This window comes from Berghia stephanieae, chromosome 14 (assembly GCF_034508935.2).
Source record: "Berghia stephanieae isolate SIO BIC M18660-M18661 chromosome 14, UCSD_Bste_1.3, whole genome shotgun sequence".
Taxonomy (NCBI): Eukaryota; Metazoa; Mollusca; class Gastropoda; order Nudibranchia; family Aeolidiidae; genus Berghia; species Berghia stephanieae.
This window is the reverse complement of record NC_088373.1, coordinates 3036323-3053292: the sequence shown is the minus strand read 5'-3', so window position 1 is coordinate 3053292 and position 16970 is coordinate 3036323. Positions and strand designations below refer to the sequence as shown.

Sequence of the window (16970 nt, the reverse complement as noted above, 5' to 3'; positions counted from 1 at the left end):
TATCCATGTACATTTAATACATTTTTTTCAATTATGAAAAGTAGCAAAAATCTCTAGGATTGAGTGAGTTAAAGTCTCATCCAGGCACAGGAGCCCACACTCAAACGCTTACAAATCATCATATTAAAAAAAACTCAACAACTATAACAGTACATTACAGGAAAAAAAAATCATCTCCCAAACTATAACCATAGGCCTAAGCCAAACAAATCATCTCCCAAACTATAACCATAGGCCTAAGCCAAACAAATCATCTCCCAAACTATAACCATAGGCCTAAACCAAACAAATCATCTCCCAAACTATAACCATAGGCCTAAACCAAACAAAACATCTCCCAAACTATAACCATAGGCCTAAGCCAAACAAATCATCTCCCAAACTATAACCATAGGCCTAAACCAAACAAATCATCTCCCAAACTATAACCATAGGCCTAAACCAAACAAATCATCTCCCAAACTATAACCATAGGCCTAAACCAAACAAATCATCTCCCAAACTATAACCATAGGCCTAAACCAAACAAATCATCTCCCAAACTATAACATAGGCCTAAACCAAACAAATCATCTCCCAAACTATAACCATAGGCCTAAACCAAACAAATCATCTCCCAAACTATAACCATAGGCCTAAACCAAACAAATCATCTCCCAAACTATAACATAGGCCTAAACCAAACAAATCATCTCCCAAACTATAACCATAGGCCTAAACCAAACAAATCATCTCCCAAACTATAACCATAGGCCTAAGCCAAACAAATCATCTCCCAAACTATAACCATAGGCCTAAACATCTCATTTCCAGACAAAGAATGATAGCGAGTTGGAAAACAGATATAGGGGGGAAGTAGACACAGACCACCATGTGCACTATGGGAGGGAAAAAGTGAATTAGGGGTCCACGCAATAAAAAGGATACAAGGTTGAACGTTTGGGTCGGATTTTCTTTTTAACTTTTTCAATTCCAACAAATGCTGTTTCACACACATAGTCTGCAATCTGCTTATTTGACCAAAATTTACGAATAAAGGCACCGTTTTCAATCAAAACTTGGTGGATCACATCAATGCTGGTCTCCTCTCCATCAAGATTTGCAAAATTTTCAATGAGAATGCTGTTCACTCTTTCTTCACAATGGGATAAATCAACTGAAAAGGAAGGAAGAAACATTATATGGTGTCGTTACTGCAAGTAATGGTGATGATTTAAGATTATGGTTACATACAATGATTACTTTTACTGTCCGTTAAAAAAGTACTTCAAAGCCATTAGGCCCATGGAGCTGGAGTTTATCCCAGTTTCTATAGGGTGATATGGACAATAGCAATTGTTTGCTACTCTTTGGATAGGACACTGGTCTATCGCAAAGTACTTTCCACCAAATCTTACAGACTCAGCTACCCAATCTTTGCTGGGTGGACAGGGGGGTCAGAAAAATCTCGACTACACCCGGGATTAATCTCGGTCCCTTTGCGTGTGAAGTGAGTGCTCTACCAACTGAGCTATCGGGACCCCCATTGTCTGTTAGACAGACCATTTTTTTTTTTTTTAAATCTTATTTTTCACAATAAACTTTTGATTCAAGAAATCTCGTCTTTTAGAATTGAGTAGGTAACTTTCAAAACCTGCTTAGTCACATCAAGTCATCGAGAGAAAAAAATGAGTTGACACTCTCCAGCAATCAGGTGTGGCTAAGTGGTCTTGCGGTATGAAACTCGCCTTCCTGATAAAAAGGTCCACAGTTCGAGGCCTGCTTTGAGCAGCACACTGTTGAGTACTAGAAAAAGGGTCTTTACTCACATTCTCTCAATGTACTCAGGTGTTAACGGCGTTGTCTCTGTCAGGAAAAAAATATATTATAGTCAGATTTTAAATAAGTGGCGCGTGTTTTTCTTCTTTTCTCAGCTGCCCCCCAATGCATAGCTGCAAAAATTTGTATGAACCTCTGAATCAATTTGTCTTAATAAAAAAATAATTTTTCATGAATTTTAAAACAATAGGAAAGGATTTCGTTTATTACAGCTATATTAAAATCGATAACAGGTGAGGATCGGAATTCATAGATGATTTACATTATCAAAATTATGAATTTTCAGCACATCCATTTTGAAGGAATTCGTTAAACTGGAGTGTTCGGTTAATTGAAGCTTAAACTATATACGTGCAGTATTTGAATATGAAGCAACAAATGGCAATTATTAACTATCAGACATCTACATTTTATAACTATCAATACAAATTACTGGTGAATACAAACGAAGGTGAAGATAACGCGCTTCCAATATAATTTTTAAGGCAAAAGTTTGAGAAATAACTTTGTTTATGCCAAAGAGGATTACATAAATTTATGTAGACTGGTCAAAAGTAAAAATTCATCAATTATGAGACTGTGTCTCCACAAATATGTGTTCAACAATAACAACAACAACAACAACTACAACAACAACCAAGAAATATTGGACACATCAATCAGCACAGTCTGATGACGAGGAGAAATGAAACGACTACAGAAAGATTCCGAGCATCACTCTATCCAATGAAATGTAATTTTCCTCTAGTTTGCGAAGGTTGAGGCATGCATTTTCTCTACTCTTTGTTATCATTTATTGTCTCGTCGGTGAGAGTAAATTTGGTATTCCTTCCCTTAATCTTCCCCTCTACTTAGGCCCAATGACCTCGATTGGATTACGCTCACAGTGATATGGGGGAAGTCGTGCAACTTCGTGTAAAAACTCCCTGATGAGACAGTCTGCTTTGAAAGCTGTTTTTGGTTCATTTCTATTTTTTTTTACTAAGGAGTATAGTTAGCATTTTGATATATGGTCAGAATATTTAGTACTGTCTGATTGAAACCATGAAAAATCATGTCAGTTTTTATAAATGCCAAAGTTGGAGCCTTAAAGTGACCATGGGCCAACGAATGGTAGCGTTGTCCAATACAACACAGTTGGGTGCTTCAATGGAGGGCAGCAAACGATATTTAGTCAGTCTTAAAACACCTTTGCATTGACCCCAGAATAATATTCCAGATGATGCAGAGAAGAAAAAGTGGCATGGCATCCTTTTAAATATCCAGTATCATCACCACCTGCAAGAATAACAACGATTCTCTGTCCAGAACGCATAGGCCTTTTTCTGATTGAATAATCAGACGTCCAATATTTTTTCGGATGTATATTTACGCTCATCCATATATCTTCGGATGATATCCATATCAAAGGTATATATGATCCTTTTCCTGCCACGTCATTCGACACTGGTGATCTCTCTGTCGTATTTCGATAACGATCTTCTCATGGTTGATTGTGAAATTCCAAAACCATTCCATCCTCTCTAATGACTTATCAATAGATACAAGAAGACTTCTTTTTGCAGGTTTACGAGAATGGAACCGATAGAGATTCCGTATCGTATCGTGTTGTTTAAGAGCCTAATATGTTTTTGAAACCTTTAAAGGCCTCATGAAACATTCATGCATAGACAAAAATTAATTTGACAATATTGAGTATATAATCACTATTTCAAATGATGTAAAGCGAGAGATTTCATATCAGTCTTTGGTAATTGCGACATGATGCAGATAATATGCCATAAATAATAATTTCAAAATTTAATACAAACTACATTAGTGGTATGTTTATAACACTTAAAGCGAATTATTATTATTTGGAAAGAAGTATGACGTGAACTCATAATCACTACGTCAGCACAAGAATTTTTGGATATAGATGAATTCATTCAATACTTTGTGGTGCGTAAATTGTTTTCATTGTCAGCTGTTTTATAGGTCTTAAAGAAGAAAGAAATTTTAATATGGCATCAATACGGTCCAAAAATCTATATTCAGTTAAGACAAATTGATTCAGAGGTTGACGCAAATTTTTACAACTTTTGATAGAGGGACAGCTGAGAAAAACTAGAATAACATGCGCCATTAATAAAAAATCTGACTATAAATATCGCCCAACAGGCATCACATCTCGTCCTACACGTTAAGTGTTGCTGTTGGTTAGGGACCACTTGTAAAGTGTTTTGAGTCCTTCCCTGGGTTATTGTGTTAAATTAATGCTCACGTATTTTATTTGGACACATTAGAATCACCAGACAAAATTAAATATTTCAAAACACTTGGGGTATTATTCCAAGAGGCAAACAAGACAACTATTTCCCTCTTACAGTAACTATAACAAAAAAATAGCTTTTTATTTTATTAATGATCAAAATGTGACTGAATCATTTGAGTTTGTGATTTAATGGGGGAGGACCAGAAGCAGTCAAGTATAAAGTGTTAATTTTGGGAGGTGATAATTTTTTCTTTCTAAATCATATCTCTGCTATATACTGAGAGTTATGTTTTTTGTTTGGTTTGAGCAAGTCTTGTGAACTTTTGCGTGTATTCCTCTTGGTGGGATCATGTTCTGGTGTCTGGATGAGACATTTAGGTGATCTCAAACTTAGTACAGTGAAAGTATGCTCTTGGAATCTGCGTCTGTTGCCTATTTGAACTGATTCCCCTTTGTCTTACTTTTTCTTGGGTGCTTTAACTGCAATAGTAGAACTTTTTAATGGTGCTAATATGACCTACATGTGTTGCAAATGCCATAAAATCGTAAAAACAAAAAACAAGTCTAAGTTTGTATTTTTTCTTCTTCTTTCATTGTTATATCCTACTTCGAACTCCATCCAGCAACATTTGCATTTTCTCACCTCCAGCTTTCACAGAAGAATCAGCTACTGTAGCCGTGCCTTCAATCTTATCAGCAATATCAGCATAGTACTTAGATCCACTTGACCTCAGAGCACCCATGAGAGACCTAAAGGTAAAAAGACAAGATCATGTGATTACATACTAGCATCATATTTTGAGCAATGTACAGCAACTACCAATGCCAAGTGATCTGTGGTAACAATTTAACAGACAGCTTTAATGTAACAACTGGTGTAAAACAAGGCTGCATACTCTCACCGCTTCTGTTTATCCTGGCTCGAGACTGGCTCATGAAAAATACAATTGATGGTAAGAAGAGAGGCATTCGCTGGACACGGACATCCTTTCTGGAAGATATAGACCACGCAGATGATATCGCGTTAGTTTCCAGTACACACAGAGACGCCTCAGAGAAACTAAACGTACTACACAAGAACGCCTCGAAAATTGGACTGAAAATAAATTTCGATAAGACTGTGTAAATTAGGGTGAATCCAAACATGACAGTGAAATTAGGATAGATGAACATATAATTGAAGAGGTAACAGAGTTCTTCTACCTCGGATCCAAAATAACAGACGACGGAAATGCAGAACACGATATCAAGCACAGAATTCAAAAGGCAAACCAGGCTTTCAGCATGCTGAAAAACTTTTGGAAATCAAAGCAAATAATGAGAAAGACAAAGCTGAAAATATGCAAGAGCAATGTTTTAAGTGTACTGCTTTATGGAAGTGAAAGCTGGAAAATGACATCCTCCTTAATACAGAAACTAGAAGCCTTTCAGAACAAGTGTTTAAAAAGAATTTTTAATTTATTTTGGCCTACAAAAATAATAACAGTGGATCTATTAAAGAAAGCTGACTGCACTAGCATTGAAAGGCAAATAAAAAGAAGAAGATGGCGTTGGCTGGGGCATGTGGCCAGAATGGAAAAAGGGTCACTTCCCAAGACAGTCTTGTACTGGACAGCAGATGGGAAGAGAAAGCGGGGAAGACCCAAAGAAACCTGGCGAAGGACCATGGAGAAAGAATTAAAGGAAGCAGGCCTGTCCTGGAATACAGCCACCGCAAAAGCAGCCGATCGCAAAACATGGAGATGTCTGGTGGATGCCCTATGTGCCTCAAGGCCCGAAGAGGATTAAGTAGTGAGTAAGTATCATATTTTGAGACTTTTTTCTTTGTTTTAGTTTACATTACTGTCATTGTTCTTGTTGTCTCTAATTCAGGGATCTTTTAGCATGTGCGGCTATTTGGTCTTGCGGTATGGCACTCGCCTTCAGACCAGAAAGTCCAGGGTTTGAGAGTCACTCTTAGCAGTGCATAGTTGAGTCCTTGACCTTGACTAAGGTTCTTTACTCTCATTCTCTCACCGTACTTAAGTGTAAAATGAGTACCTGGCCATTAACAACATTGTCTCTATTTTTTTTAAAATGGTGATATCGACTAACAGGCGTCTTGTCTCATCCTACATGTTAAGTGTTACTGTTGGCTAGGGACCCCTTGTAAAGCACTTAGAGCATGTGTAGTGGATATTGCCATATAAATACTCGTTTTTTGTTTTTTGGGTCTTTTTAAAATTTGCTCTTAAGTAGTAAATGGAGGTGGCTTTTCGTTGATCTGCGGAAAGCATCTCTGTTTTGGAAAATTGTGTTCAAGTATATATACACACAGACCAAACAAACAGGAGAGAAAAACGAAAGTGGAAATAAAAATAATACATCCAAAATCAAATCTTTATTCCTCAGTTTGGGAGCCGAACTTTTCCAAAGTTCAAAATCAAATATTCCCCTGTTTTGATGAAAATGTTGCTGCTTGAAGCTTGAAGGAAAAAATAATGGTAAGTATTGAAATGTAAGCTCCAATTTATTAGACGACAGATACTGCGGACATTTTGGTTTTCCCCTTAATGAACAAAACACGATGAATGAAACACTAAGGACGAATGAGAGATATGTGAATGGCGCAGTTAAGGTGAATAAAAAAAAACAATGATGGGACAGGAAATATAATGCCCCTTTGTAAGGATGTACGAATTGAAAAATGACAATAATTATGATAAAAGGCGTGAAATTCATGAAAATATCTAAAAAGGGGGATGTGTCGTGCAGTATAGAGTGTAAAATAGAATAAAATGTAGACTATATTAGAATATTGATAAAATATAATTGGAATAAAGTTTTAGAACAGCTAGGAATTGTAGTTTAACTATTATTTTTTATGAAAGGTAGTATCAGTAGTAACAGCAGCAGCAGCAGCAGTAGTAGTAGTAGTAGTAGTAGTAGTAGTATAAGTAGTAATAGTGGTAGTGGTCATAGTAGTAGTATTAGAAGTAGTAATAGAAGTAGTAGTACATGTAGTAGAAACAACAAGAGGTGAAGTGAGTAGAAAAGTGCCAGAAGACAATAGAGAATAAAACATTTTTGCGGCGGTGATGGGGTTTGAACCTGCGACCTTATTGGTACGACAACTCCGCCTGAGAGCGTGACTCTACTGTATGAGCTATCCACGAATCCAGAAAAATTTGTATCAAACTCAGGTCATTCATTATTAGTGCCTTCTCTCACTGATTACTGGAGGTAGCGGGTACAAACACACACAACCATCGCAAAGTTACCTGGCCAGCAGTTAAGCTTAATAGCCAATATTCTCAACACAAAAATATAACATAGAAACAATTGAGACATTGAATATGCTCAGGTATATGGGGTGAATTTTAATTCAGAAAAGTGGGTTGAGCAAGCACTTATGTTGGTAACAACAAGAGATGAAGTGAGTAAAAAAGTGCCAGAAGACAATAGAGAATAAAAAATTTTTCCCATCACCGCCGCAAAAGAAGGAAGAAGAAGAAGAAGAAGAAGAAGAAGAAGAAGAAGAAGAAGAAGAAGAAGAAGAAGAAGAAGAAGAAGAAGAAGAAGAAAAAGAAGAAGAAGAAGAAGAAGAAGAGAGAAGAAGAAGAAGAAGAAGAAGAAGAAGAAGAAGAAAAAGAAGAAGAAGAAGAAGAAGAAGAAGAAGAAGAAGAAGAAGAAGAAGAAGAAGAAGAAGAAGAAGATGATGAAAAAGAAGAAGAAGAAGAGGAGGAGGAGGTGCAGTCATGTGTGAAGGAGGAAAAAGAGGACAATATAAACAATCACGGTTGTGGGGAAAGAAAACTTCCACTTCCACTGAGAGCAGTCAATCACCTTTCAAAGAAAAACATTTATTTGGTATCCATCATTCCTGTTGACTTTCAAAGGAAACTAGGAAAGCATAGGATTGTCAACTGGAAAAAGTTATGTGTGTCGGTAGTAAAATAGAAAGAAACGGCCCGGTCCGACACACACTGTTTGTGTTAGTTGATTACTGACTATGTGTGTGTTTGACAACTCGCAACAATGCAAGACACTGTCACCCCTCTCTCTCATCTGTGGCATAGTAGGCAGTAGGCAGTGAATACATCCACGTCCAGCGGAACGCACAGCAAATGGTGATCACTGACAAGATGGAAGAATAATATACCTAGCTGACCAGTTCGTTTTGTTTTTGACGCGACAAATAAAAAGTTTTTTTTTAAATTTAAGTTGGCGTTCGAAACAGAACAAAAAAATTTTTTCGAGGCACGGAATAAAACTCTTTTACTTTATTTTTTGTTGGTTATGTCTTTTGATGTTACAAATTTTATTCATACTTTTCAGCACTTAATAGAATTTATCGAGCAAAATCGTACTGTCGGAGCTCCGACAATTGTTGGAAGATTAATGGACCTGAATAATTCTATTTTCAGATTTGACATCACTTTGAAATTGCATTATAATAATCCTAACACAAATCATCCATTGAAAACATCACTCAATACAATCACGTTCAACAGATCATTTTCAGTCACAAAATGGCTCTTGCTGAGAGACATCTGATTTGGCCCCCTACATTTCAGACCAGCCAACCCTTCAAATTCCAAAAGTGGAATCAGAAGGTCAGAAAATAGGAGTTTGAGACAAAAAAATAGGAATCTTATTTTTAACAATGGATAATTCTGTATCAAAATCAACACCAGCTTTGCCACCAAACACATAAAGACAATATTCAGGCACAGCTGGAAAAACTACATATCACATGTATTAGGCAGAGCTGCCAACCCCATCTGATGAGAATGTGTACAATGGGACCTCAAAATGGGGGAGATTTCATAAAAATGGGTACAATCCTGAAATCGATGGAAACTAACCATTGTGAAAGTAAGAGGAAGGTATAATTACATAAAGTCACACCACACAAGCTCAATTGCAGCAACAATGATTTTCCCAAGACTATAATCCAATCCTTTCAGAATTCTACCTCCCAGCATGACGATCATAATTGGTCAAAAAATATATGAATATCCACTTGGTCACCAAGGTTTCTCAATAGGCTAGTAATAATATGAATTACAACTAAAGAAAACTGAATTGACTCTGCACACTAAAAATGGGTACAATCTTGGGGGAAATGTGTACAAGCGTACAATCACTGAAAATGCGTACAATTCCGCATTTTTTGCAGTAGGCTGGCAGCTCTGATTAGGTAATGGAATGGGGAAGGGGGAAAGGGGTGCAATAAATTTTCCTATTTATGTCCTTTTTGGCAATCATTTTTTTCTTCTTCTTACGATTATCATCATTTTAGAAAATCAGAATTTAAGAGACAATGGCGGAATAGTGGAAAAAGAAAAGTGAAAATAAGAATGATTCCGTCAAAAGCAGAAGGGTTGGCAGGTATGTAAATTACGTAACAACAAAGCCAGTACATTAGTTGAGAAAGAGTTTTAGGATTAAAATGAGAGAAATGTGGGATTTGAGAATAGCAGGTGTCTTATTACCAAGTGATATCAATTACGTTAAAGCTTTTTCTCCACTCTATTCAAAAGTGTTTCACTCTGTTAGAAGATAAAACTAGCAAAAAAAAAAAAATCAAAACTATTGTTTTTAAGTAACTTACTCAAAAGGTCTTTTTTCTGATGGCAAACCTCTCAGCTTTTGTAATAGTTTGTCGATTTTATCTTTGTTCGTGGGAATAATCTCTAACTCCGCTTTGAAATCTGCATCAGTGCAAAGTTGCTGAAATGAAAACATAAGGAAAATTGGAGAATAATCTTTTATTCAAATGACTTCCAAATGCATGCAATATCCTGTGCTGCTAAACCTAGCCCATGAAAATGTGTATTATGCAGAGCGAAAATGAGTAAGATTTTCAAATGCTATAATTAGTGTTAGATCTGATGATGGCCAATTAGACCATACTAGCAATATTATAATCGATATTTATATTAAATTAATGAATAAACTTACTCTTTATAGATTATATAAGTATAAATAGTATCGACTTCCAAAATCCATGTCTAAATATGATATGATCCAACCAGATAATATTATAGAGCAGTAAAGTTAGGTGCCCCAAACGTAAACAAAGGTCGAGAAGCATGTGGCAAACCACATGTTCCTGTCTTGACAGCTCACGTTCCAATGTAAATAATAGAAAAAAATAACCTTTAAAATTTGGCTGTTAGGTGGCAAAAGAAACACATATTCATAAATACTCGATCATGCATCAAATAATGTCTAGATATGGATATTTTATGGAACAAAAGGTAAAATTTTCTAAAATTTATCAAAAGTTACAGTCTATCTATTTTTAGACCAGAGCAAATTATTGCGCTGGTGTGAACAAAACGAGAATTATTCGGAGCCTGATTTTCATAATAATTTAGCCTTATATTATTATTTCTGCAACTGTTAGATTTTATGTAAACATATTTTCAATACTGAAAGTGTATTTGCCTACAACTCAAACTACAAAATTGGGAGACCTATATTGTGCGTAAATTATTCCGGTCCCTAACGGAAATCACTAGCAACTTGTTATTGTTTACGTTTGGGGCACCTAACTTTACTGCTCTATATTGTACTCCTGGGTCAACAGATTGAAGTGTTTAAGAACACTAAAAGAGTGTACATGGAAAACATGTCAAATAAAGAGCTCTACGGTGACCTCCCCCCAGTGACTTCGAAGGCACAACAGAGAAGACTGAGACTTGAGGGGCACTGCTGGAGACACAAGGAGGAGATTGCAAGCAGTCTTGTGCTATGGGAACCACTTGAAAGAATCAGAAACAGAGGCAGGCAGAATAAAACATACATTGACTGTCTGCTAGATGACACAAGAATGGACAACACCTGGGAGCTGCGTACACTTATGGAGGACAAGACAGAATGGCGAAGAAATTTTGGCTCATGTTGGGCACCCCAAGGGGCGGCCTAAGTAAAAAAAAAGAAGTAAAAACAGTAAGTAAAAAGAGTGTATTTTTTGTTTTTTGTTTGTTGCTTTAGGTCTCTTTCAACACAATTGAGGTTATATGAGAGACCGCTGAAACAAAAAAACAAGCAATCTAACAAAAATAGTACAAATGTAAATCAAAATCATAACCTAAAGATATCATAAGCTAAATTATAAATAACCAAGAACAAACAGGCAGAAGATTTACAGAAAAAAAATATCCCCTGTCAAAAATACAATCACAAACCAAAGAAGAGCGTATGCTTGTTAAAAATGCTTAAATAATGGAAAATGAATAAAGCATAAAATCCTCAGCAAAATGCGTAGCATGAATGCAAATGCTTAAGAATACATAATTTTTATGTGAGGTTGGCACCACTGCCATACCTATACAAGATAATGGCAGCTTGATTTTTTTTTTCTTTCTAAAAGTTATCATTGTTTAATTTAATATTTACACTCTTTTATTTCATAAAACTAGCCATGCAACACTTGACTTCCTTTGTCAGAATATGTGATACATTCATTTTTTACCTTAACATGGGCTTTTACTTTCATTATTGAAAGTTGTTGGTATTGAGGGATTGAAAAACATTATAGTAAGAGTTTGGTAACACTGAAAAGCGTGCAAAAATTAGAAAATCAGAAGAAGAAAACATTTGAAAGACATACATTTCTGTTTATTCACCAGGCCATTTGGTGTCAATTGAGCTGACTGTACAGTTACACAGAACATTTATATACAGAAAAATAAGAATGGAATTTTTTAAAGTTTTGACAATAGCGTGTGTGAGATAGATCTAGACATTGGGGCAACTAACTAAAAACGCACATGGAATAAAAGCAGTGCTCTTAACAGGTGAAAGTGAAAAGTCAAAAAGTCTGAAATATTTTTGCTGCAGCTCTCCTTCTCTCCCTCATAATGAGGAAAGTACAGATTTCTGTAAAAATATGGCTGATTGGAAGCACCGACTGTATGACTAAAAGCAAAATGAGTTGTATTTAGTTTAAAATGTTGACATATTTAACCACAAAACCTATAAAGGAACAAATGGAAGCCATCATTACCTCAGTTAAACCAGGATAAATATCTTCAACAATAACGTCATAAAGAGATGGAAGATTTCTCCTCAGTTGTTCAAACTGTTTTGCATCCATTCTGTCGAAAAGCAGTTTCAACAAGTGAATGAAAGTATTGAAAAAAAATCTGCTAATTTTTTTTTTAATGTAAATAGAAACAACAGTAAATAAAAAAGAAATCGAATAGACAATATAAAACAATCTAAAATCATTTCTTTCATTCTAGTTTCTTTGCTATTGTAAACAAACTCAAAGACACCTGAAGCTGTTTATCATAACCTCCATAATAATATTGCTAAAAAAATATGAATTGCCTTTCAGGTACAAGATTTACAAGATCAAAAATTGGTATATATACTTTTAAAATAATGTTAAAACTTCAAAATGATATAAAATAGCTTAAAATATTCACAAATTATTTTAACAGAAAATGTCTGTCGTCTATCTGGAATTTAGTAATGTATTTATGTTTTTATTGTTTTTTGTTGTTGGCTGAAGAAGGGTTTTGAGCCCGAAATGTTCCGTGTTTGGTTTTTTTTTTTTCTTTTTAGAAGACATTATATTCATTTTTGTTTATTACTTTTTTACAGTCCACAGCTTCTAGCAGCCTAGTATCACTCTAACTCGAGTTCAAAACTTACCTGCCCTACTTTATCTTTTGTTCTTGTTCAGATAGCTTAGCATTGGAAACTTCAACCCTCCATAAGGTCATTTCAACAGTAAGATCCACACTGAATAACCTTTTTACTCTAATTTGAGATGAATTGAAAACAAAATGCAATTTTAACATTAAAATTAAAACCATTATTTGATTAGTTTAAAAATTAACATAAATGTGAGAAATTAGAAAACAACATTCTCTTCAACAGGCCAGCAACATAGCTTCTGCAAATCTCAAATTCAATGATAGTCAATAAATTTAATTTCTTTAAAAAATCAATCTTCTTTATCCTCAATTTGCATTGTTTGCAGAGCCTAGAGCTAAGTGACAAGTTTTGGGATAATTGAAATCAAGATGATGGTGGCATCTATGTGACTCTGATTATTAGTTCCTGGAGAATAAAAAGCACGAAAAAATGTTTAATATTTTAAAAGAATAAAATCTACTGATGCCATTTAATCACATTTGCTGCATCATTGTAGTTTTAGATAATTGTCCAAATATTTACCAAATTGCACTCTTGATATTTGCCATTAACGTTACTTTTTATGTTTGTGTGGCTTTATGGTCTTCGGGCTTTTTGAGTCCCAATCCAGCGGTCTCCTGAGAAGGATCATCACGTTGCCGTCGTACAGGTGCTTGTGCGCTGCCATGACCCTGAAGGTAATACCAGCCTAGATTAAATCCTTCTGGAACAGCTGAAGATGAGTAGCCAGACCAAGAATGATCCAAACTGGCGTCCAGACAAGGTTCTTCCTTCTCCTGGACGCACACCTCCAACTCGATGGAATTTGGAGGTGTAGCCATATGCTACTACTACTACTACTACTACTACTACTACTACTACTACTACTACTACTACTACTACTACTACTACTACTACTACTACTACTACTACTGTGGTGCAAAGTTGATGCATTGGAAAAGGCTCTTTACCAGAGCTGCCTACATGAAATGTTAAAACTTCGTTGTTTCCAAGGGCAAAATTGAAAATGTCACTAGAAATAGCTTCACAAATCAATAATTTCAAACTATTCAAACTCAAATTCCAATGCACATGTGCAATCAACAGAATATTCGGACTCAGTCTGAATAGTTTCCCATGGCAGTATAGCTTTTGTTTGTTTTGTTTTATAATTATTGATAATTACAGTGCACTCTGGATACGTCGACGTTGCTTAAGTTGATTTTTTTTTCTTGGTCCCTCCCCTTTCTTCCTATATAACATTAGTATAAAAAAAAAGAAGACACTCCACATAAGTCGATGTCGCTTAAGTCGATGTTCTTATCACTCATGACCACAATAAAATCACAAATAAACAAGTATTTCCATTGACTAAAAATGCTACCAGTAAGAATTTCCATTAGTTAACAATATCCGCGAACGATCGGCGCACACCGACGTAACGTAGGTGCTTTGCCTGACATCTGCTCTCATTGTACATAAGCAGTATCTAATAGCTTTGATTTATCCATCTCACATTTTACATTGTCATAACTTCAAGTCAAGATTTTTCATTTTATTATTATTTTTTTTTCTCATCCCAGGCCATCCTACTTAATTATTAGACTCTTAACAAAATCGTACCGATCGACTAAATACAAGAAAAAAGTTACCCAGATGTAGCCTTCTTACATCACATCTCGACGCTATGAACGAGATCTCGGTGGTACAGATGCTGCATAGCTTTGAGAGCCTTTATAAAGGCGGTACATCTTCAAAGGACACAGTTGACTGAAAGTGTGACACCAAAAGCCCTGTGGCTTGGACCACAAAGTTTTGTATGTAATGATTACATCACTGTCTCAACCCTCATGAATTAATTAATAAGGCTGGACTCGCAATCTAAAAACGGTATTTGTGTTTTAAACTCTTTTGACTCAAACGAGTACATCAACGTGATAAAAATCAAGAAAATCGGCCGATAAATAAAAAACTTGCTTAAAAAAGCTAAAATATACACATGCAATTTTTTAAGGAACTGTGTATTCAGTCCACCGGAAGTAAAAACATAAAAAAAAGACCAAATATCATCTATACTGACCTAAAACGCTACTGATAACATTGATACTGAACCTATTCTAGGCATCATCAGAAATGGACAGGCATATAATTTATGGCAGTTCAACGGCTTAATGATATCATTTACAGCGTTTTATTTACTCTCGGAAAGTCTTGATTGAGGGTTGTTCGAAATCGGGCTTCTGCTGCCAGATAGCCATTGGCCTCACAGAGAATACTGTTTCTCCAATTAATTTAAAATTAACATTTATATCTAATTTAAATTTCTCCTGGTCCGTTAGAATTTTTGTAATTATCAAAACTGATGAGTTTTCCAAGGAGATCAGAGTTTTAGTATTATTTGCCCAAGTAAGGTTCTATTTGGTCACTTTTAACATCGATCACTGGCTTCGAGCAAGGCTGTGCCTCAGATGAAAAAAAATAGGGCGAGTACAAGTAGCTACAAAGCAGTCCTTAACCTCTCTCTCTCTTTCTTTCTTTCTCTCTCTCCCTTTATCTATCTCTCTCTATCTCTAATCTCTCCCACCCCTCTCTCTCTCTGATGCTCCCTTAAACATATTCAAGACTCTATAACTATAAAGTTGTTCTCTTTTTTTTCTTCTTTTTTTTTCGTTGGGTTTTTATTTTGTTTGTTCTTTTTTGTTTCGTTTTTCTTCGGAGTAATCAATCGGTAAGGTAAGTATAGACGAAATTTGGTCCTTTTAAAATATTTTTATTTCCGGTGGACTGAATACACTGTTCCATTTTTTAAATCAAATTTATTCGCAAAACAGTTGGCTTTCAACCGATTTTTCTGAAATAAAACCAATGTGCCTTTCAAATTCCTCAGATCTATATATTTTTCTTTCATCAAAATTTAGCTATTAAGCCTACTCAAAAAGGTGTTACATTTTACAATAGCGTAATAAATGGATGGTGAGTAGAGTATTTGTTTCGACCTGCCGGTTAGAGATCCTGTGATTGGTCAAAGACTTCGGATGCTCGACTCACAATTCTTTTTTCTTTTTTTATTTATTTACCAGACATTTTTCTTGGTGTTATATTATACAAAGTAACAATTTCACATCAGAAAAAATAACTTGTATGTTCCTATCTCTCTATTACAATAAAATTGATACCACGAAAGACAAGGGAGTTATAAATTATTCATAATATTTTTTAAAGTTACAATAATTGTCATCGCAGTCTTTTTTTTTCACCAAAGTCGTAATTTTTGTCAGATTTTTATCGAACAAAGTGCAATGTCAACGATTTACACCCACGAATGAAAAAGGATCAAAACGCAATTTCTTCCAACATATTTCATTTTTGTCGCAAAATGATAAATATCAAAGAACAATTATTCCTAACCGTTTTCATCTTCTATCGTGAAAGTCAGGCTCTCCATCTTTGTTCTGAATTATTGTGAAGAGAGAACGGGAAAGATCACGTGATCGTTCGTCCAACTTGACGAGTGCAATCGTTAACTTGGTATTATCAATTTAATCAAGAAATCAAGTCAAGTCTACAACTACAATGGCAAACAGAAGGATGACAACCCTATCGCTGAAAAGATAGATCGATGCAGTTGAAAAGCCTGGCATGCAACAGAAAATCATCACAGAGGAAATTGTCACACCAGTCAATTCAGTCTCAATGATTTACAAGAAGCGTCACCACTACTTCTCTGGTCAATTCAATGCGACCAAGCAACGTCAGAGGAAAGCGAGACATGAAGGGCCATACTTATTCTAGATTGGCTTGCTTGGTTCGCACACATTTATTTTGCTCATTTGGTTACACTCCAGTTAAGCTGATTTTCGGTTTTGTCGATTTTATTTTCTGTTCCCCTGGGCATCGTCTTATCCGGAGTCTACTGTAAATAAAATTAATGCAAATGAAAATAACAATAATAATGGGCCATTCCATGTCAAGTGGACCAAATTTTCGGAAATTGGGAACCACACCCCTTTTGATTTTCCTCAAACTTGACTCGATTGAAGATACTTATGAGACATGAAGAAAACCAAATTTTCAGTTCAGAATATGGATATTTGAAATTTTTACAATTTTTTGAAATTTTGTCTCAAAACGAGTGAAAATCAAATTTGCTCGTGGGTCCATTTTTGAGAGGCTATAACTTTTTATTAATCAAGCTAACTCTCTCAAATTTGGTAATCCAGTACAACTTTTAGCATAGATTACAATTATTTGAAGGAAAATG

General features: G+C 35.4%; 1 protein-coding gene across 1 annotated transcript in view; it reads right to left on the bottom strand.

Moving 5' to 3' along the window:
* Window positions 1–98: 98 nt before the first annotated feature.
* Window positions 99–16970, bottom strand: part of LOC144959438 (uncharacterized) — a 23416-nt gene continuing 6544 nt past the window's right edge. Inside the window, exons 2-6 of the mRNA XM_078892023.1 lie at window positions 12725–12832; window positions 12072–12162; window positions 9669–9787; window positions 4716–4822; window positions 99–1156 (exon numbers count right to left, since the gene is read on the bottom strand). Of these exons, the coding sequence (XP_078748149.1) occupies window positions 900–1156; window positions 4716–4822; window positions 9669–9787; window positions 12072–12161 (573 nt within the window). The 5' untranslated portion in view covers window position 12162; window positions 12725–12832 and the 3' untranslated portion in view covers window positions 99–899. The remainder of the gene's footprint in view (window positions 1157–4715; window positions 4823–9668; window positions 9788–12071; window positions 12163–12724; window positions 12833–16970) is intronic.